General features: G+C 35.3%; 1 protein-coding gene across 2 annotated transcripts in view; it reads right to left on the bottom strand.

The window, feature by feature from the left end:
- Window positions 1-23,604, bottom strand: part of LOC148943588 (integrin alpha-PS4-like) — a 338,717-nt gene that overhangs the window by 107,427 nt on the left and 207,686 nt on the right. For both annotated transcript variants that reach the window (XM_089101816.1, XM_089101817.1), the window contains 4 exons: window positions 7,716-7,907; window positions 5,891-6,082; window positions 1,770-1,939; window positions 143-210 (listed from right to left, as the gene is read on the bottom strand). In XM_089101816.1, coding sequence (XP_088957942.1) covers window positions 143-210; window positions 1,770-1,939; window positions 5,891-6,082; window positions 7,716-7,907 — 622 coding nt within the window. The remainder of the gene's footprint in view (window positions 1-142; window positions 211-1,769; window positions 1,940-5,890; window positions 6,083-7,715; window positions 7,908-23,604) is intronic.

Here is a 23,604-nt window from a genome sequence, read left to right as displayed (position 1 = left end):
TTTTTATTGATTTTTTCTTCAATATTTGTATGTTTTACCCTATACCTGAACAACCAGCTCAATTATTTTATTGTTTAAGTATCGAAGATCTAATCTTATTTTCCAAAATTAGTCCCCCGCACCCCTCCGAAAAAGAACATACCTTAGACTTCCAATTTCAGCTTGAAATTCAAATTTCAGTGGTTCAGTTCCAATATTTCGGGAAGTCACCTGAAACATTATAATAAAATAATTATTCTTATTAATTTTCGCGTCAAAAATCCACTAGTCTTCAAGAATAACGGGCGATGGGTTCAAATGTATGCTATTGTATATTTACTCAACCCCTCAATGTGGACTAGCCTTGTTCAACATTGAAAACCAATCCAAAATTAACAAAGTATTGTTGTTTTTAGTAAAAAGTCTAGTGTTCAAATATTGATAATGAGCATGAAGAAGTTTCAAACTTTCTTTTTTGTACGGCTGATATCCATACCTAGGAAATAATTCCACCCGAAATGCAAGAGTACTTGGCAAACTACTTTTTGTGACGCTTTGAATAGTTTCTGGAGCTGACTTCGCGGGATAGCAGATCATTACAGCTGTGTGTTCGTTCTTCAAGCGGAAATTCAGTAGATTCGTAAAACCTAGAAACTACAAAAATCCCTACAAGAATATTGGCATTACATGTGTCTGGTGACCTAAACTACGTTAAGAAAAACAAGAAAAAAACACTGTTAATAATTTCTCGCTTTCAGTAAAATACTAATGACACTCTATCTTGAAAGTGATTTTTTTGGGGGCGTAATCAACCGTTAATGTAAGTTTGACTTTTTAATTGCAATTTCCGCCTGTTTTTAGTTTCAATTATCCATTGATTTGAATTCCTCTTCGTTTATGGTTTGATTTATTTATTCATGATAGTTTTTCTTCTTTCTAAATTTGACTTTTCATATGAGTTAATTTTAGCACGTTTAATGTATCCACATTACTCTTTACTGCTGTTTATATGATTGTTTTTTTTAAGAGACTAAGGTTTTAATAAATTAGATGTTTAACCCGGCTCAAAATGGGTATCTGTAGAAATATGAGAGAAAAACAACGGAAGAAATTTGCCCCCAACCAATCATAGTACTCCCTGCCGGAAGCAGTGTCAGGAAATCGGCACCTGTCCTACGCGGATCGTTGGTCTGCTTGCGACTATTTATTCATTTTTTAATTGCCCCCTTCTCCAACGCAGGTGAAAAGTTAAAATCCACAAAGAATACGGATTCTTCATAAATGTTTACTATTTATGAAAAAGTGTTACAATAATGCAGCCCAGGCACAAACTCTCATAAGCCTATTTCTAGAAAATAGGATACAAGTCAAATTTTCCAATTTATAGTATATTTGCTATACATTTAATAATTTTTAAGAGCTATTGATGCAAAGAAATAAAAGAAAACAAAAGCACTAAGGTAACGAACACAAAACAGCAAAATCAAGCATTTTTTTTAACTTGCAAATTAGAAAAGCTAGAGATGTTTGCATGTGATATATTTCTGTTTAAAACTAAGAGTGGGAATGACTTACTAATTCAAATTTTTTTTTAAAAACTGACATCTCTCGCAATTTAAAATTTCTTAGATTTTGCTATTCCAACACTAGTGGCATTTATCAAGTAATGGAGGGCGCATCCTCAAATCTAGAAATAGCTAACCATACACACGAAAGCCCGATGATATCTTGAATTTTCGTGCAATATTGGCTCGACCTTTGGCCCAGCCAGCAAAAGGAAAAGAACCTACAACTTCGTCCGTGAGGTGCACAGTAAACTCCTTGCAAACCCATTGATTTTCCACTAACTTTTGACCATACGACTTGTGAATTCTTCCTTCTCGGGGAATATTTCCTTCGATAAGTCTGACTCGAGGATGTGATGGTGGAGGTATATCAGACGTAATCACTGTGTTTGCACCTAAAATAGACATAATGTAAGCTAGCTCTTGCTGTTCCATTTCTAAGAAAGGTTACCCACATATTGAAACCTGCCAAAATATATCAAAACCTAAAGGAATTGACTGAAGTTAAGCCTTAAACGGATATAATTTTTGCTTCTTTGGGCTCATTTCAGACATAATGCCACTTTGCATTGTCCCTTAAAAAGATAATTATTCTTTTTATAAAGATAATAAAGATAATTAATATATTCGTATATTAGATAATCGTATCAGAATAGAATTATTTGATGGTATCATGCACCAAATAAGGGTTAATGAAACTACAATTAAAATACGCAAATATATTCAAGAAGTCTTGACTTAGAACCTTGCAATTTAAATGGTAAACTTAGATAAATAGGCTATAGATTGCGATAGTTTTTATAGTTTTAATTGCATCAGAGCTGTAAGCAGTCATATTGCAAGATTCAAGACGGAATTAAATATATTCTTGTCTAGTGTTATTATTTACATAACTAAATCAAAACCGAAGTAAATATTTTATTCAAAGCTAAATCAAGGAAATTATTTTGCTATTGCAAAACTTAAACTCTTTCATGCCGTGTTGCAACAGAATTAAATGGGGTTAGTGCTGCTACGGCTAGCATCACACTTCCACTATCAACTTTTTGGAAACTGCAAATAGAAGAAACTATTCACGGAGATGTGTTTGGGCTGAGAAGGGATATATAAGATAGAGGAGTGGCTAAGGATTCTGTTCTCCTCCGACACTTAATCGAAGGGTCTCCTTGGTCCGGGTTCGGAATACAGAGCTACTCCGAACGCGTAGCAAAGCAGACACTTCAGTCTGTCCGCGAAACAATGTTGTAGTGGACAAGGAAGGAAACAGTCTGGATGGACAAGCGAAAAAAACAATCAATCAAGATATCTCTGGATGCACGTTGGAAAAAAGGGGGATCAGGCCACGCAGAAAACCCCTTTTACTTCAGGGTCTGCATCGTTCCTTGTGGTCTCTGTTCCACAAGGAGACCTTGTGGTCACCCTTTATGTGGTCACCCTTGTGGTCACCCTTTTGTTCCTTGTGGTCACCCTTTATAAAACTAAAATGTAGAGGACAAGAAGAATGGGTCTCAAACCTATATTGATAGGTGGCACTAATTGTCACACTAATTACTGATGTGATTATATTTCAAATTTAGCTAGTCAAGTGCGAGCAACTTAAATACCATAATTGACATAGGAATGGTTTAAAAATTAAGTGTCTAATTCTATGAAGCCCCATTCGTGATTAAGCCATTATGTTATATTAATTAATAACGCTAATATATTTTAAATTTAGGTTCTCGCTAAAATTGGGTGTCGGGTACCTGGGCTGGTGCTCATTGGGACCTAAACCCGGGTAGAAATTTGCTAATTTTTGAAGTAAAGGCAGGTGGTTTCGAGATAGATGCTTGCTAATTTCGGTACCCTAGGAAAAACAAAAAATAAACATATAGAATCATAACATCTCCCTGCTGATAATTAATTCCATGAGCTCCTCAAAATCTATATCAAGTAATTAATTTCAGATTTATAGTATATTTTTAAATTAGTTTGGAGGAAAAAAAAACTCTGGAAACCCTGGCTCTGCTTTTTTTTCCTCGATTACAGCAGCCTTGTATACTATATTTGAGAAATAAAATTTTAGTTCTTACGATTTTTCATTTTTGGTGGCTGGAGGTGAGGCAGATAATAAGTCAGCAAAGATTTGTCCCTAGGTGTCTTCTATATATACTAATAACTTTTGTATTCTAACGTAACGGTCTTAGGAAGTTATGATCCCATCAGTAACATAAATTAATACTATCATTCTACTTTCTTTACTGATTATCATGAGCATATAAATTATCAATCAGTAAACCCAATTTTGAACACCTTTAAATTTAATGGGTACTAAATATAGCAAGCTGTTGCCCAAACTTTGGATCAATTGGGGCTTTTTTATAGTTCCAAAGGGCTGCCATTAGGGTTGTCGCCAAATTTACTACATCATTTTAAATGTCAAGGATCAAGCTCCCCTGCTGGCCAGAAATTATCTTGAATTTGGGAACGCGAAAGTTCCTCTAAAAAATTCTTTGGCTAGACTTGCCCACTTTTTTTTTACCTTTTAGCAGTAGAATTTACTGCACATTCAAGTAATCTTACTAGTGCTAAAACTTTAAATTTAAAACAACATTTTAGGGTTGTCGCCAAATTTACTATATAATTTTAACTGTTAAGGATCATGCTCTCCTGCATGCCAGAAATTATGTTGAGTTTGGGAACGCGAAAGTTCTTCTCGAGAAATTCTTCAGCTTTTTATCTTTTAGCAGTAGAACTTACAGCACATTCAAGTAATGTGACTAGTGCTAAAACATTAAATTAAAAACAACACTTTAGGGTTGTCGTTCCATTAGGGTTGTCGCCAAAGATACTACATCATTTAAACTGTCAAAGATTATGCCCCCCTGCAGGCCAGAAATTATGCTGAGTTTGGGAACGCGAAAGTTCTTCACAAAAAATTCTTTGGCTAGACTTGTCCCAGTCTTTTTTTTCTTTTAGCAGTAGAATTTACAGCACATTCAAGTAATGTCAATAGTGCTAAAACTTTAAATTTAAAACAACATTTTAGGGTTATCGTTCCATTAGGGTTGTCGCCAAATTTACTATATCATTTTAACTGTCAAGGATCAAGCTCCCCTGCAGGCCAGAAATTATGTTGGGTTTTGGAACGCGACAGTTCTTCTCAAAAAATTCTTTGGCTAGACTTAGCCCAGTTTTTTTCCTTTTTGCAGTAGATTTACAGCACATTCAAGTAATGTCAATAGTGCTAAAACTTTAAATTTAAAACAACATTTTAGGGTTGTCGTTCCATTAGGGTTGTCGCCAAATTTACTATATCATTTTAACTGTCAAGGATCATGCTCCCCTGCAGGCCAGATATTATGTTGAGTTTGGGAACGCGATAGTTCTTCTCAAAAAATTCTTTGGTTAGACTTAGCCCAGTTTTTTTCCTTTTAGCAGTAGAATTTACAGCAAATTCAAGTAATGTCAATAGTGCTAAAACTTTAAATTCAAAACAACATTTTAGGGTTGTCGTTCCATTAGGGTTGTCACCAAATTTACTATATCATTTTAACTGTCAAGGATCATGCTCCCCTGCAGGCCATAAATTATGTTGAGTTTGTTAACGCGAAAGTTCTTCTAAAAACTTCTTCGGCTAGACTTGGCCCAGTTTTTGTGCCTTTTAGCAGTAGAATTTACAGCCCATTCAAGTAACGTCACTAGTGCTAAAACTTCTGAAAAATAATTTTCGGAAAATATACTTCAGATAAAATACTTATATCCAACAATGCATTCTTAAAATTTTGTATTTTGTACGCCATATCACTTGAAAAAAAGATCAAAGAATGAAATTTTCAGAAAGCAGCACGCGTGTGGCCATTAGGAAGAAAAAAAAAAACTGGCACGAGTGTTTTGCACGTTCAAACAAGGAGTCCTCAACGTGGAAAAGAGAGAATTTATAATAAAAATACATAAGAAAATTCAGGAAAATACAAAATCAAAGAGGAACAAAAACGAAACAATCAAACCCAATTTTTTAAATTGCTACTCCATTATACAAATCACGGAAGTTGATATACGATAAAATAGCCACTCCTCTGAAGAACAACACAGAAGCAAACTGACAATAAATAACAAAGGAATTGAAAATGAACTCAATCATTCTGTTGAAAAATAATCCTTTTGTTGGTATCCATATTTTGGTTAAATGCCATTTGAAACTCGAAATTCCCCCAGAGTCCCTAAAGCGAAGTTGTTTACATCGCTTAGCCTTATCATTATACTGTTCCTTGCAGAAAAAAAAGCACGAACGCAATAAAAGAAAAGAGTAATTCACTATGAACCAATAAATCTTCCTAATGGCACATTAAAAACTGTTTACTCACATACATCCTCTGGTTTTGCTCCATTAGCCATAGAATATTGAATACAAGCTGTCAGCTGAAAGTTATTTACACTGCTGGTAAAACTCACTCCAAAAGTAGGAGGTTCAGCTACAAGACGCATTTTGACAGAAATAATAGGTTTTGATCGTAGAACAACAACATGGCCGGATTGAAATGCACCCACAACAATGTCTAATTGAAAATAAATAGGAATGCATTAGCTTTTTTTCTGTATTTCCTTTTTGTAAGAAAAAATAGTTTGGATGCGTTCCAAAAGCTAATTTCCATTAATTATAACTAATTACTTGTATTCAACTTCATCCTATAATGACTAAAAACTAAACAACTATAAATTCCACCCCTTATACGCAGAGAATAAGCGAAAGGTATTTTACTTCTTAACGGCACTTGTAATAAAAAAAGTGCCCAATTTCTAATTAAATGGTGTTTTGGATTACAAATAATACTATAATTAAACACAATTCATGATAATCTCTTTCTGGAACGCACACTCCATCATTAAGCACTGGCAATGCCACTTGTTTCTCCCTCAAAACCAAAAATTTCGGGGGCGTAGCAATAAAACTAATTGCCTCAAAACAGAAACACATTTTGCTAGTTTGAATTTCAAAATTGAAATAATGAGAAAAATTATTTAAATTCGCAAAAAGCATACATATAGGCTCCCGGCTTTGCAGAAAACAAAATGTCATATCTTTAAATCATATAAACAGAATAGGGGTAATTACGGTTAATTTTTAATTTTAGGTTCAATATCTACGGTTCATCTTCAGAAAAAAAAAATAGAGAAAGAAGAAAAGAAGACAAATTTACGATAACTACAGAATAACAATGAAATAATATGAATTTCAAAAGAGCAGTTTCAATTGAATTAAGAAACCCTGGCTTGAATTCAAATCTGCATCCTGTTAGTGCATCTAAGAATCATCAATTTTATAGGATTTGTTTTCGTCTGGGACTTGTTGTGATTCTCACTGTTGCTTCTCTTTAAACCGCAGATTTCATTTACGGTTCGACATATTTGCTGTGATGCTGGTTTTTACAGCCATGGTATCCCTGGGATACCAGGGATAGTTATTAGAGCTTCTGATAATTTTGAACAAAATGATTACTTCAAAATTTCAATCGGTGTTGAGAGGAGGGGCATCTAAAAAGTATGAAGGAGGGGATTGGTTGCCTTCTGATCACTTTTCAACATCTCTCTAAACATACCCTGAACTTATTAGAATGAAGTTATTCATACCCTGAAGTTATTAAGTTGAATTTTGGTCAAATGAGCCCCTCCAAAGTTACTACGACCACAACTTACATATGAAGTAGCTCTTGAAAAAAAATAGCACATTTATCCTTTATGGCTCTTTACTATAAGCAATGCTAGAGCGTTACCTCTGATTGGGCTTACGTCAGGTTTTTATTAGATATCATCTCTTTAGTTGGTATTAGCCCACAGTTTGACTTTCCTTAGGTTATGTTTTCCTAACAGACCTTCAAAGAAAATATTATTCAGACGAAATAATTAAAATGATTTCTTACTCCTGTAAAAAATAGTCTCAAATCTAATTTTTTTTTTTTTTTTTTTTTTTTTTTTTTTTTTTTTTTTAGTATAATCATCTTCTTATTTATTTTTTTGTAACAAGTCTTACGGTGCCCATAAGATCTCAGGGTATTATGTCCCTCTAGTCAAACATTTACTCTTTTTTTTTCTCCCTCGAGTTATGCCTGTGGAACCTTCTAAGCTTTTGCCAAATTCTACAAAAACAGTCTAAAATACTAGGTATAGAAACACTAAAATGGAAAAACTTACCATTGTAACTATTTCCATCAATATCTGCACTATTGATACTGATCCCAAACCCACTTAAAGAGCTAATGAATGGGTGAAACTGACTTGCTCTGATATGTTGAACAGGAAAAGTGGATATAACTTCTGTTTCACTACCATGAAAAATATAGACAGCGCCATTGTCATCTTCGTAAGGCGCACCTATGGCTACATCTGTAAAAAGTTTCGTTAAAGTTTTTTTTTTAGTTTTATTGACAGGAAACCTAAGGATAGCGCCCTTAGTGAGAAAACAGCGTTGCCAGTAAGGTAGTTTAAAGAAAATTTTTGATAATTGTTTTTTTAATTAGCAGCCAAAAAAAAAAAAAAAAAAAAAAAAAAAAAAAAAAAAAAAAGGAAAATTGGAAAAAAATGAAGTTTAAAAATGGGGTTTGGTGGTCATTTCAGCTTATTTGTTTTTCGTAAATATTAGTGTGTTTATTTTTGTGTGTTGTAAAAATAAGCTGAAATGATAATGTAAAAGAGGTTTTTTTTTGTTTTTTTTTTATTTATTTTTTATTGGGATATTTTTTTATAGTTTTTTTTAGGTGGCTTCTTTGCAGAATTGGAATTTGAGAAAATTTTGTCTGTTGTTGTAAATGGCCACCGCAAGCGGGGACTTCCAGTGGAGGGGGGACGTCCTCTCTGCGGGAGAGCATTTTATTTTATTGTTAATAAAAATTAAAAATTATTTTAGTACAAGTACAAAATGCGAAGACCACTCTTTGGCTGCTAATTTTAGTAAAATGTAGAGTGTAGGTGGCATTTAGATTTTTGTAATGTTTAAAAGCAGTTTTTTTTAATGTTAGTGCCACTGAGAGGAGAGGAGGTGAGATTTTTAAAATTTTAATAAAAAGGATAGGGCCCAAAAGCATTCTAGGGCTTATCATTTTGAAAAAATTGCCGTAAGTATTCCAAGAACTTCAGATTTTCGGCAAAAACCCTGAAACTTTTGACGGGGAAGAAGATTGCAAGTTGGCTGTTTGAAAATATTTTTACTTGTTTTCAACTATTATTTTTGTTTTAAACCTTCAAAAGGACAATTCTGATGAAAAAAGCTAATCCTGCACTTTACCCCCTCCCTCAAGCCATATTTCTATTATACTTTTCCCAAAAAATAAAAAAAATTTCACTAACTCTGCATGACAGATTATCTTTGCTCAGGTTTTACAAAGAACAGAACAATCGTACAAAACAATAACATACTGACAATAATTAAAGTATGTTCCATAATGAATATTATTTCCGTTGTGTAGCTAACAAACGCTAAATCCTTTAATGTCCTAGATCTGAGATAGAATTAAACTTCCTAAACATTAGCAATTTGTCAACAAACCCTAAATTTACTACATACCATTAAGCCAAAAAATCAACCAATATCAGTATCTCAAGTTTCTAAATAATTGAACTTAAAATAAAGGAATGTTAGACTTAAAGCTATGGAACTCGTGTGATATTAGTTCAATTTTCAAACAGGTTTGAATTATAGTATAGTTGCAGCAGTAGCTGCAACCTTGAAAAAGTGAACCGCAACTCAAAGTAACAAAAAGTTGAAAAACGTGTTTTGAAAAAAATTTGCCAAGTGAGAAAACGTTGCCATTTGACAATGATTCATGAATGGTAACTATTATTTTTGTTAGTCCTAAAAGGAAAAGTTTACTGTGAAAAAAAGGTGATTTCGAAAAAAAGCCTTAGACTCCAACCAATGGCGTCAGATCAAAATAAAACGTGTATCATTGGGATAAGCAATAAACAAATCACAGTCCTCCACCTTGAACAAGAAGAAAAATCCCGTTACCAGAACCCTTTTGGCACCGTTCCTCAAGTGGTGGGGAAAGTGGGCTACCAGAACATCGTACAGAGATGAATTAATTAAAAAAAAACTTTTTCCACAAAATAAGTTTTTCCAAGAAAAGTAAAGAGTTCCATTAAACAAAAAATGAGCAAAGATGAAATCAAATAATCTACGAAGCGTGAAACTACCGCAAATCAGCATTGATAAATAAATGAAACCCAAAACGAACAGAAATTACAATAAATAACCGAATCAAACTCAAAACAAGCAGATACTAACATAAGTTGTGCTCAAAACCCTTATGCCTTTCCAAGGCCAGAACAGAATTTTCACTTTACTGAAAAAAAGTACAAATGAATCTGCATGTTCAGTTTAATATACATATACTGATATTTAGTAATCAGAATGTTAATATTATTTGATTTATTAAAGTTATAAAAGTAAAAACACTTATATGCCTCCAGGGCATAACTTATAACCCTTGCCCTGAAGACTGTGATGGGGGGGGGGGTTGTCCTGCTAAAAGGTACAATTTCCTGAACTTTAAACTGCGTTGAGCAATATGGCTATCCTTAAGCAGAACAATCCTTAAGCAATTTCTCTGGAAAACATCTAGCAAATCTTCATCCGCTTTTCAGAGCGTCCATGCTTCAGAGCCATATTTGACCACTGTCATCACTATAGCTTCTTATATTCTAATCTTGGTTTTCAGACTAATCTTCCTATACTTCCAAACTTTTTTAACTGTGAAAAAAAAAACCCTGAGCCTTGACTATTCTACTTTTAACATCTTCACTGCTCCCACCATCTTTACTAATAATACTACCAAGGTAAGTGAAGCTGACCACCTGATCAATCTTTTCATTACCCAACATCACCTTTTCATCTTCACTTATTCCTAGCCTGTGTGACTTAGTCTTCTTAACATTAATTTTCAAACCTATTCTAGCACCCTGAACCCGCAAAACCTCTAAAACTTTATTCATTTGGCTCACACTTTCATCTCGGATGCTTAAATCATCAGTATAATCTAAGTCCAGGAGACTTTTTCCTCCCCATTTGATTCCGTGGTCTCCCATTGCCTTTCCTGTGCTCTTTAAGACAAGGTCCAACAAAATAATACATATAAAGGGGGATAAAACAAAACCCTGCTTAACTCCTGATTTAATACAAAACCAGCTGCTAACCTCATTTCCTACCTTAAACGCAGCAGTGTTATTCTCGTACATAGCACTAATCACTTTAATGTATTTGTGTGGTATACCATACAAGGATAAAACCTTTACTAAAGCTCTTCAATCAACAGAATCGAACGCATACTGCTCCGTAATCTATAAAACTGAGGACCAAAGGTGTCTGAAAACTCAAGCACATCTAAATTATTAGCCTAGGAGTGAAAATTTGGTCGAGACATCCTCTACCTTTTCTAGAACCGCACTGTTCTTCTCTTAAAACTTCGTCTACGGCATCTCTCAGTCTAAAAGTCTCCTATTACTAAGTAATTTACTACATACAGAGACCAGACTAATGCCTCGATAATTACCACACTCACTTTTACACCTTTCTTATAAAATGGCTTAATTAAGGTTTTCCTAAAATCGTTAGGTAGTTCCTTTTTTTCAAAAATCATATTCATAATATTCATTAACTTATTTCTAACCTCAGAGCCCCCATATGTAAGAAACCCATTTACCACCCTATCAGCACCTGGACCCTTGTTATTTTTTAATTCTTTTAGTACTGTCGCTAATTCCTCCTCACAAAACAAATCTTCCTTCACATCAAAGGTATCACAAACTTTTTCATTTTCTTCTATATATTTTCCTGTAACTCTATATCGGTTAAGAAAATTCTCAAAATGTTCGGCTCATCTCTCTTTATTTTTTCCTTATCGCTAATTGCGGCCCCATTCCTATCTTTAAGTGGGCTAAGTCCAGATTGACTACTCCCTCTTAAATTATGAATATGCCACAATAGCACTTTGCCATTATACTGTCTAGCTGCATTTTCCAGGTCCTATGCAATCTAATACATAGCATGCACTTCACACCTGCTTATTTCATATTTCAACACTTCCTCCACGTTCCTTACATTCCTTTTATTTTCATATTGGTAGAGTACTAAGTATCATTTTACACAGACGTATAGGAATTACCATACTATTTGCACAGACGTATAGGAAAAACATTTCCAGAGCATGTACTTATGGATTTGCTTGCCTTATGTTCCTTGGCGTCTTTCCAGAGCATGTACTTATGGATTTGGGTGGATTATGTTCCTTCCTATGCTATTCCAGGAGCTTATGTTCCCTCCCGTGCTATTCTAAGGGTTTATGTTCCCTCCCATGCTATTCTATAGCGCTATGTTCCTTCCATTGTTATTCTATGGGACCTCTACACGTGATTAAACACGTTATGAAACTACGTGCTATTTGCTATATGTCCCGTTGGTATCTTTCCAAACTAGCGGGGATTCTCCTCCGGTTCCTAGGCATTGCAAAAAAGATAGCAGTATGAGCGGGGATTCCCCACACATATGTGTTTCAACTCCAAATGTTTCAACCAGAGTGTTTTTCGAGCCAACATCCGTTTTTTAGGAGCCAATCAGAGACATCGGTGGTTGCTCAATATACGATAACTCGACTGGTGATTGGTTAAAAATAAAAGGACTGATTTTTATTCGTCCTTGAGATTGTATATAAAATGCTCTTACCTTACGATTTAATTTTCATGATGATTTGATATACTATGGAAAGTACACTAAATATTATTAACTTTACAGCAATGGATACGTCAATTTTCAATGTGAGTACAGCTTACTAAATTTCTTAATTTATTTCCAAATAAAATCATTTTACCATCCCACTAATAAATTCAAATTCAGGGGCATAGCCCCCCTCCCCTCCAACAATACAAACCCTACAATATGATGAGTATACTCGCTAGAAAACTTAAAGTACGCTCTTTTTTCTATTATGTAAATCTAACCCCCTCCCCCTCCTATGTTTACGAATTTATTTCCTTAGTTTTAGTTATTTCGTTCAAAAATGTCCCTTTTCCCAATTATCAAAAATCTTTTTTCCGGTCTAAAACCACATGTTTTTATAATTACAGAAAGAGTCCCTTTTGAAGCCAGAGTTCAAACGTGTCTTATCTGAGTTATGAAAACAAAAGGTTGATGATTAAGACAGGGTTTGTGTAATTCTAGCCAGAAACTTAGAATTTATATACAAACAAATCGTATTCAAATATTTTCTTGGGGAGAAATTTTAAGTTTTGTATTAATTGGGATTTTAGCTCACATTTAACAAACTTAGTCGTAGTTAGGTGAAAGTTTGCATAAATATCTTAATTTATAGTCTAATTGCATGCCTACTAAAGGAACAATGAGCATTTTTTTGGTGCCTTCACAAGAAAATAGCTCGCATTTAACGAACTTAGCTGTAGTTAGTTGAAAGCATGCTTAAATATCTTAATTTTTTTTTCTGTAAAAAGGGAAATCGTTTTTTCCATGCTAAATTTCTCTTCTTTTTAAAGAAGGAGGAGATGGATTCATACAATTACTCCCCCCCGGAAATGAGAGCTAAGGCTAACAGCATTGCTCCAATGTAACAAGTGGAGATAGATAGCCACCCACATCAATTCCAGACTAGTGCTGACTGCCCAAGACCCACCCATGCCAACCCCTATGCAGCCGGAGAGAAAGCTGAAAAGAGAGTGGATGATAGCTCATAACGTTACTGCTCCACAAGATTGTGAAGTCACCCCCCATCAAGCATTACTGAGCCCTTCACGACCAATGCAAGGTGGGAATGATGTGGCCCCTACAGTCCTCAACTTGCAAGGTGCAAATCTAAATGTGAGTTTTCAAATATTATTTCTCGCTAATGATTCTTTTTCCCAAGTCAATTTGAAGGACTGAGAATTGTACCGCTAGACATAATTCCAGATTCTAATTTGCATAATAAAGAATTTGATATGAGATGCGGGACTTAACAGTTTCAATTTTATCATTTGCTCTGGAAAATCTTGAAAAAAACAGACTAAATATTGAAAATAGGCTATTTTTATGACTATTTTTTATGGATTACTAGATTTGTAGGAAAAAAGAGTCGATTTTTTTTAATGAGCTATTAAGACAATTATTGAGTTGATTTTTTTTCCATATTTTATTTCTATTAGTCAAACGTTGCGATGTGTGTGTGCGAATGTGTGAACGTGTGCGCGCATACGTGCGTGTGTGTGTGTGTGTGAGTGTGTGAGTGAGTGTGTGTGTATGTGTGAGTGTGTGCGCATGTGTGTGTGCGCTTGTGTGTGAACGTGTGTGTGTGTGTGTGTGTGTGTGTGTGTGTGTGTGTGTGTGTGTGTGTGTGTTTGCGTGTTCGTGTGTGTGCCTGCGTGAGATTGTGCGAGCTTGCGTGTTAGAGTTATTCTGTGATAGAGAGTGTGAGAGAGTTTGGGAGACTGTGATTGTGTGAGAGATTTAGAGTTTGTGAGTGTGTGTGTGTGTGTGTGTGTGTGATGTGTGTGTGTGTGTGTGTGTGTGTGTGTGTGTGTGTGTGTGTGTGTGTGTGTGTGTGTGTATGTGTGAGTGTGTGCGCATGTGTGTGTGCGCTTGATTGTGAACGTGTGTGTGTGTGTGTGTGTGTGTTATTAACAAAATTTGTAATTTATTATGCATTTGTTTTGTAAATAATGCTAAAAGCAAAAAATTCGTAATTTATTATGCATTTGTTTGATAAATAGTGCTATAAGCAAAAAAAAATTGTTTGATAAATCCAACTAAAAAAAAAAATAGTGTGCTATAATTGTGATAAAACTTTCCTCAAAGAAAAAAAAATCAATTCATTTTCTAGTTTCAGGGGGAAGCTACGAAAACAACTGCCTTCCCTGGCCCAGGACTTCAAAGTATCATGGGTAATTGTCCCCTCAAACCCGGATGATGTTAGTGAAGGTACGTCATTTAATATCACCCTGGATTTTCAATTTACAACTGAAGAAATGGACAGTCTTATGCAAATTGTTGGACCTAATGTTCCCGGGGACATTTTTGACGATGACTTTATAATTAGTGAATTGGATCCTGTGCAAATAGGTGCAGGACATGAAAATAGTGGTATGTCCCCGGAACTACGTGAATTTTATTTGTTAGAGTCTGCTCTAGGTCACTTGCAGACACATAGGGTAGATTTTAATCCTCTCGAGGAAAACGTGATTGACGGGAGCGTCATTTTAACAGACCCTGTAAATGTTCTTCATACCTACATCGACCGAATTCGAGCACTTATTGAGATTCAGATTCAGAAATGGGGGGGGGTCAGGGCGGGATTAAGGCATCGGTAAATCAAAAAGTTTATTTACAAAAAGGGACATCTGGGGACATTTTTTATTTTCATTTTTCAACTTGCAATCAAACTTTTTACCCTGGTCTAAATGAATTTGAGGGTAACTTTTTCAATTGGGTCAATAAATTAATATCAACTTTGTACACGTTCAACGATTGGGGATGTGGGTTCACAATTTTATAAATTGAATTCATGTATGTTAATCTAAGTAGATTTAAAAAAACGTTATTTTAAGCGGGGTGGGTAATAGACAAATAAAATGACACCCAAATTTTTCGGCTACGAAAGGAGTTCAGAGTTTCAATTTTGACACGAGGCTGCAATGCTTTATATATGCATTTTTAGCAGCAGCCCATAAAACATTGAATTATAAGTCAACAATGAAAAATCTCGACGGACTTGCTCGTAACGGTGGTGAAAATTTCCCTAAAGTAAATTTTGATTGTTTAGAGGGAAAATATCCGGTGTCCTAAAAAGAAATAACTATATTTGAAAAATCAAATGAAAATCTTGGGTTGGGGGTTGTTGTTCTCCAGTATGACACAGATTTTGTAAAGGGTGGAAAGAAACCAAATAAAAAAGGAGTTTTATATTCAGTTAGGACACCGTTGGTAGATAATGTTAAAAATTGGGTTCGGGTTATTTAAGAGCCCCCCAAAGATATAAATTCCTATGGTCATTTTTTCCCCGTTACAGCAATACGTCGACTCTTATCTCAAGGTGTTCAGAAAGGGGAACGTCACTATTGCCCCATGTGCCTTTCCCCATTTAGATCTGAACGAACATTCACGGATCACATGAGATATTGCAAACTTCATGGCAATCAAAGAATAGAAATGCCAGCGGAAGGCAAAGATACTTTAAATTTAAAAACCTCCAAAAGCTCGTGTTACAGGATAATAAAGTATGGTTAGATTATGCATCAAGACTAGTTGAGGTATCAGACCCTTCGAGAAAAAATATAGTAATGAATCACAAACTATGAGCATGTTCCTTCGTGCATTCTTGTTTAAATTTCAATCATAAAAATCAATTGGAAGAGTTTTTTTTGGCTATCGGTGAGGAGGGTAGCATGGAAAAGTTATGAGTGTCTTTAATAAAAACAGCAAATGCAGCAATTTCACGATTGCGTCACATCAACTTCTCAATGTTGTTATCAGGTAATGGGCAACTAGCAATTCACAAGGGGACAGTTTTTTGTGTTTGTAGGGGTGCCCTTTCCCCATAAAACACGGTTTAGAACTAAAATCATCTCATTGGATCCTTTTAAACGGGGAAAAGTACTCTCCGGGGGTGGACTCAAAATTCATACATTTTAGAAATTTAGAATAAACTCTTTCTTCTATTCTCCATACACAATTCCTACTACGACATGATTTTTGTATTACCAGCAATGGCCCCACTTCAAGAAAATGGAGCTGTGAATTATGCATGGGTTATACACAGCTTTTCCTAAAAAATTATTCCTAAATCATCGGAAAAGTTGCTTGTTTTGGAATTTATGTTCAAATATGTTGAAGACGACATTGAGTACATGAATAAAATTCGCTTTTTAGATTCCTAAAATTTTTTCCCTAAATCATTGATCGAATTAATTCAAGTGCAGAAAAACAATGACGGCTGCAACGCTTTCCTCCTTCTCAAGCAACAATTTCCAAATGATTTATATGATTTGTTGACGGTCAAGGGCATATATCCTTATGATTATTATTTTTCCATGTCGAGATTCGCCGAGGAAACTATTCCCTCAATCGAATCGTTTTACGACAGTATACACGATCGTAGGTGCACCCCCGATGAATACGGTTTTGCTAAAAAAGTGTGGGCAGAGGGAGGGTGTAAAAATGGGTTTGACTACTGCAAGCTCTATTTTTCGAGTGATGTGTTAACTTTGTTAGACATTATGTGTAAAAATACGGACAAAATCTATAGGGAATTTAATCTTGATTTAAGATCTTATTTTTCATCTCCTCATCTGGTGATGGACCTCATCCTAAAAATTAGCGGGGAAAAAATTGGGCTAATCACCGACATCGATCAGCACCTGTTCATTGAGAGGTCAATGAGGGGTGGATACGTTTTTCACGGAGATCGTATCCTGGAAACTGATCCAACTGGAGAGACGACGGGGACAAAATCGGATGCAGTTTTCCTTCATATGAAATCTCTCTACTCTTCGGCCATGTCCTAATATGCGCTACCTTTCGATGACTATAAATGACTAAATGACCCTCCATCTCCCTATTTCCCCAAAATTGACTGTGTCGAGGAGAATATGTTGGATGGTATTTTGAAATTGATGGGGAGATACCAGTGGAGCTTCAAGATTCAGTAAAGGATTTTGTTTTCCCGTGCATCAATAGACCTGTGACTACAAGGGACTCTTTGAGCCCCCCCCCCCAATAGGCGTTTAGTCGAGGTGGATGGATTGCATTGGTCACCTTCAAAACAAAAACTTATTGCTGACCTTTCGCCGAAAAAAATATTGTTGTACATCATTTGACTTTAAAATGGATGTGCAACAACGGTTTTACGTCCAAAGGTTCATAGAGCCCTCCAGTTTAGCCAAAGACCCTATCTGAAAACGTTTGTTGACACTTTCGTCAAGAAACGCTCTGAAGCACAAACGAAAGCAGAAAAAGAAATTTATAAGCTCATTTTGAATTCGGCTTTTGGTAAAATGTGTGAGAGTGTTCGCAAAAGAAATCATTGTGACGTCGTGACCGATCTCACGCACTATGCTCGACTTATTACATATCAAAATTAATCTTCCTTCGCGATCATTGCCCTGGAAATGGTACATTTGAACAGAGAAACAAGAAACGCTGTCCTAAGTTAAAACATTGGAGCAGGATGTGCGATCCTAGCGATTTCGAAAAAGCTTAATTTGGAGTTCAACTAGTCAGTGTCTAGGGTATAGCGGTCATAGAAGGGACAAGTAGAGGTCTGCTATCGGAACACAGATTCTCTACTGCTAAAAGTAAAAACCCCAAACCTAATTGATGATTTGGCGCACAGTGAAATTATCAGCTCGCGGATGGACTACACCAATTGGTGTAGTCCACCCAGAGCTAGTGAAACTTCGGGCGCCAAATGAGCTTTTATTTTTTAAATCAGAAACGAAACGCAACATGATTTCCAATGTTGTGTTTCTAAGTCCGAAGGTGTACTTGAGACAGACGCACGACAAGGAAATCAAGAAACGTTGCAAAGGAGTACAAGCGCGCTATGTAGATAAGAATTTCTACATGGACATCAATAGGAATTGTATTGTTCAAAATACAATTCCAAGACCCAAATTGCTGGCAATTCGTTCACTCAACTACAGGAACTTTACTGTAAATATAGAGAAAATTGCCATGAGTACCATCTCCGACAATGTCTATGTTTGTCAGAACGGTGTGACCACCCTCCCCCTGGGGCACTATTTAACTTCCGACCGAGCCAAATGTGTTAGCCATAGGGAAAGTTACGGTTTGAATAAAGTCCAATAAATTTTTCCCAAAACCTTGGGGGAGGCCTCTTGGCCCGGGGGAGGGGGGCCAGCCGCCAGCGGGGGCGCACTTCCACTACCAAAGTTATCTTTTTTTTACTTAGAGCAGATTTTTTTTTGTAAATATACATGTTTCATTCAAATTAAAAAAAAGTGATATTATTCAATGTATTTTTCATTAAATGTTGTATTTTTTGTAAATAAAGTATATTTATTAAAGTGCTTTTTCTAGTGCATTTTTTTTATAAATTAAAATAGTGAATTTTTCTTTGTTTTCTGTAAAGTGTTGTTTTTTATAATACATGAAATATGATTCTTTATTGATTTTGTTCTCATTATTCTTGAACGGACTTGTAGGGAAATTATTTAGTCATTAGACAACTATGGTCTACGGTTAGTGGTCCAGGTTAACTGTTGAAGGGAACATGTATCAATTTAAAACACCATTCAGATCATTTCTGTGTGGGCCATCAATGTCAGGCAAAACAACACTCTTAACTAAAATAATTAAAAATTGTGATAAAATATTTGTGGAAAAGCCGAAAAAAATCTACTATTGTTACAGTATTTGGCAGGAGTCATACGATAAAATAAAAGCAATTGCCACGACAGGGTAGGTGCAGATACAATTCATACAGGGACTTGATGTTTTCAACATTATTGAACCAAACTCTCGGCTGATTATTGACGATCTGGATGAATCTATTGAACAATGGTCCCAGGAAATGCTGCAATTGTTCACTGTTCGCTCTCATCATGAACAGACTTCCATTTCCCTGGTTCTAAACAATCTCTTTCATCAGAGCAAATATATGCGAACACTTGCTTTGAACTGCACCTACTATATCATCTACAGAGTTGTTCGTGATTCTAGCTCGCTAATAACTCTCAATGAACAAATCTATCCAGGTGCCCCCAAATTTCTGCACTCAACGTACAATCAGGCAACTAATAAACCCTACGGCTATATCCTATTAGATCTTAATCAAAATACACCCGAGGATTTGTGTGTAGTCACAGATATTTTCGACAATGAAATTACAGTATATCTCCCCGTGAACACTAAAAAAGGCTATTAGTTACTATCATGACACTGAAAAAACTACATGAAAAAAGACTTTTATTTTCAGTTCTAAGCAATTCAAAAACGTCGCTTAGGAAAGTCATATTCAAACTTGGTATTGACAATGATTTCATTAATCTAATACCTGAACTTTGTTTAAATTTGACCGAGAGAAATTTTCAACTGCCAGAAATAGTTAAGCAACAGGCAAAGCAACATAGTTCCATTGTATGTACATGAGCTTCTAAAAACAAAAGAAATAATGTTAAAAAGAAATGAATTCTTCACACGGGCAGTAGCCTTTTTACACTTTTATTACCAATTATTGCAGGACTTGTAAATCGTTTTTTCTAGATGTTTAGACACAAAAACTTGACTCCAATAGAACTCGCTCTCTCACCCGTGGTACACTTTGAAGACAATCTGAGTAAATTCCTTGACAATGAGAATATTGAGGATGATAAAAAACTGCTTTTACTTCAAGATGCACTTCACCGAGTGGACAAACATTTTCCCTGTCGTGTGAAGGCCAGTTGTATTGATCACAAAAAAGAATCATCTCCTCAAGAGTCTGCTGCTGGAACACAATTAAAGAAGGAGAAATTGGATTCAATTGTATTGAAATTTTGAATTCTATTGCCCAAATCTTTTGGTGAACAATGTAAACGACTCATAGCCTATCTCTTGGAAAGTGGTCAATATCATATTCAAGTTGATAGCAATGGGAAAGGAATTATAATTCAAGGCAAGAGCTATAATCTACTTGATTTAATCCATGATATGGTTACAAGTCGTAAAGGAACTATTATCATTTGACGCTCATCTATAAAACTTTCTAAATACATTAAACTTCCCCAAAAGCCTTATTAGCAATAGGCAAATTCTAAAAAAATTAAATGAACATGTACCATTGTCAACACCATTAAAATATGAAGAAGAGGAAGAAGATTTTAAATCAATTTTGGAAAATACTACCACACCTAGTGGAAACTTGACAATAAGGAGGAGCAGCAGAACACCATTGATAGCTAGACCAAAGAGAAGACGTATAAAGTCAACGTCGCCACAACCACCACCAACCACCAGTATACAAAAGGGTAGCAAAGATTACACTACAAGTTTACATACAAAATGGTTGAAGTTCCGAAAGGTGTTTATGAAAATATTTGTGAAGTGAAGAATTTAAGGTCCCCCGCCACTCTATCCAAAGTCACTGGTATTCAAGATAAAAATAAGCATGACTATCTACAAAATGAATCAAGTTGGAATCTGCATAAAAATCATAGACTTTGTGCTAAACATTATCGAAAAACTAAAGCCTTTTACCCATTGCATATAATGCAAGCAGATCTCCTAACTCTAGATGAGATTCAACGATTTCAAAAAAGATCGTACACGTACATTGTACTTGTATTCAGTGTTTTTAGTCGCTTTGCATATACGGGTCCATTACGGTCAAAAAAAGCTGTTGAAGTTTCTAAGGTCATTTAAAGTATTCTTGATCAGTATTCGTATAAAAAAATTCAAACGGATCGTGGTAGTGAATTTGTTAATCCCATGTTGCAAAAGTACTAGCGAAATATAATACACTGATCTATCATAGTCATAGCCCTATAAAGGCTGCATTGGCCGAATGATTGATAAGAACTATTCGACTTTTAATTTTAAGATATTGTACAATGAAAAATACATCTGCTTTTATTCATGATTTAGATAAAATCATGTTGATTTATAATCAACGACCCTATCGATCATTGTCCAATTCAACCTCAACGGAAGTTCATCATTCTGATCATGATACAATTGACACTTTTCTTAAAAAATATTCCAATGAAACGGTTGTCAAGAAGAAAAAATTCAATGTTGGTGATACTGTTCGAATTAATAGAACAACTAATGTTTTTGAAAAGGGGAATTACTTATGGTCCACAGAATATTTTAAAGTGGCGAAAATCATAAACACTACAACAATAAATTATCGATTGCATGATACCACAGATAAAGAGATTTTTGGCGGCTTTTATGACTATGAACAGCACAATGTTCAAAATAATAGTGAAATCTGTCAAATTGAAAAGATATTAAAGACTTGTACTCGCAGAGGTTGGAAACAGTTACTTGCTTGTTGGCAAGGATACAACTATGATTTTGATTCTTTGATCGGTGTTACAGGTATTGACCATGCCCAATGATTTCGATTTAACTTTTATGTCCACAGTCTTCGATCCTCTCTACAACGACTTGACTAATACAAGTGATTTTTGGACGAAACTTTCCCCAGCCATATAATTTGAGGGTGCATATGAAGTGGCTTTTGTCAATTGTATTCTGAATAATACCTATGACATCCTGAGAAAGGATCGTGTGTATGATATAAAATTTATACCATTCGATTGGTCACTCTTTGCCGACTACGAATGGGTTGCAGCACTTAAATATAGCGAATATCACTATTACAAATTGAAATATATTCTATATGATGATATAGCGGATTTTTGTCGTGCAATCAAAAGAAAAATGTCACACCATAGAAATGGTATATTCCATTTTAATTATTCATTGGAACACGATAGGATTTACATTACCTCGCCTGTTGACAGTAAAATAATTATTCTCAATGATAATCTGAGAGACGTTCTTGGCTTTAAACAGAATATGATCAATGGGAAAAATGCTGGCACCGTTTAGGGGATGGATCAAGTTATTTCTACTGATTATTCACCTGGTTTCGCCTCGGACTCTTGCATATTTCTCTATGCATCTTTTGTGGAAACATCGAGAGTTGGTAATTCAAATGTCCCCCTCCTACGTGATCTTGAACGAAAAACAACCCATGAACTTGTTCATCACTATAATATAAATCATCTTCAGTATGATCGTGTAAACGCTTCTCGTTTGGAACTCTGTCAGTTAATACGAAAAAGTGAATTGTGTGATCCTCTGGCCATAACAAAAGTTATGGCAGAGATTACATGTCATTTTCGACCCATTGTTAGCGACACTATCACCTAAAATGAACAATAGAAGGATGCTATTTGTCTATCCCGACATTGATTGCTATGTTGGTGCTCTGAGTCCACGTCAAAAAGGTAATAGATTGGAATACTGCGAGGGTTATACTAAAATGTCTGGATCTGATCTTGGTAGCTGATTTGCTAGGCTATTTCGTTCTGCACTGCCAATTGTCAGACAATATCTTGTGCCTGCTGCATCAAATTTTGCTGCATCTGCACTACAGGATCGGGGGTCGGGTAAGAATTCCCCAGAGAGTGTTAAAGAAAATATTAGATCGTCAGCAAGAGCCGTTGGTGAGTTATTAAAATCTCGGCAAAATGGGGAGGGATTGAAAAGGATGCGTGCACGTCATTCACTTATCATGGTGTACCCAGGTGGAAACTAAAGGACATCAACAAGGACTTTGAGGAATAAAACAACTATGACCAATAAGCAGAAGAAGAAAAAGAAGAAGATTGTTAGATCAAAGAAGGATTTCTTCTCTTAAGATGTCTTATCTCCCTCACAAGGAATCATATCCATCAATCAGTTCCTCATTGAATCTATTCAATGCTGAAAATATTGATGTCAGTGTCAAGTATGGTTATTATGAACAATTTCATCCCCAACAACCTCTCTCTGAAAATATACACTTTCAAATATTTTCCAATTAGGACTATTTCATTGATTTGTCATTGACATTTATTGATTTAAATGTTGTGGGGAAGAAAAAGTCATATAAAAAAATTCCAAATGCTGCCGACAGCCTCTCCTATGAAAACTGTATTCTACACTACCTATTCAAACAAATTACTGTATTTATTAATGGTAAATTGGTGAGCAGTAGCAATAATTTATCCAACTATGCAAGTTACATACAATTTATGATGATGACATGAAATTCGTACAAAGAGTTGAGAGGACAATCATTGGGCAATTAATATTGATCAGGTGTTTACACTGACGGTGAATTGACTACTGCAGTGAGCTAGGATTATCATCTGGCTTGAAAATTAAATCATGACATATTCTATATATCTCAATGGTTACCCCCCAATGTCAAGATTGACATAAAGTTGCAACTGGCCTCATCGAATTTCATCTTGAGAAAAACACTTCCTTCAGCAACTGATGCAAATGTCATTATCACATCGGCAATTCTCCACGTCCGAAAACAACAAGTTA

This window comes from Artemia sp. Qi Xiang Cuo, chromosome 15, assembly GCF_049724085.1.
Source record: "Artemia sp. Qi Xiang Cuo chromosome 15, ASM4972408v1, whole genome shotgun sequence".
NCBI classification, from domain to species: Eukaryota; Metazoa; Arthropoda; class Branchiopoda; order Anostraca; family Artemiidae; genus Artemia; species Artemia sp. Qi Xiang Cuo.
This window is presented reverse-complemented; position numbering and strand designations above follow the sequence as displayed.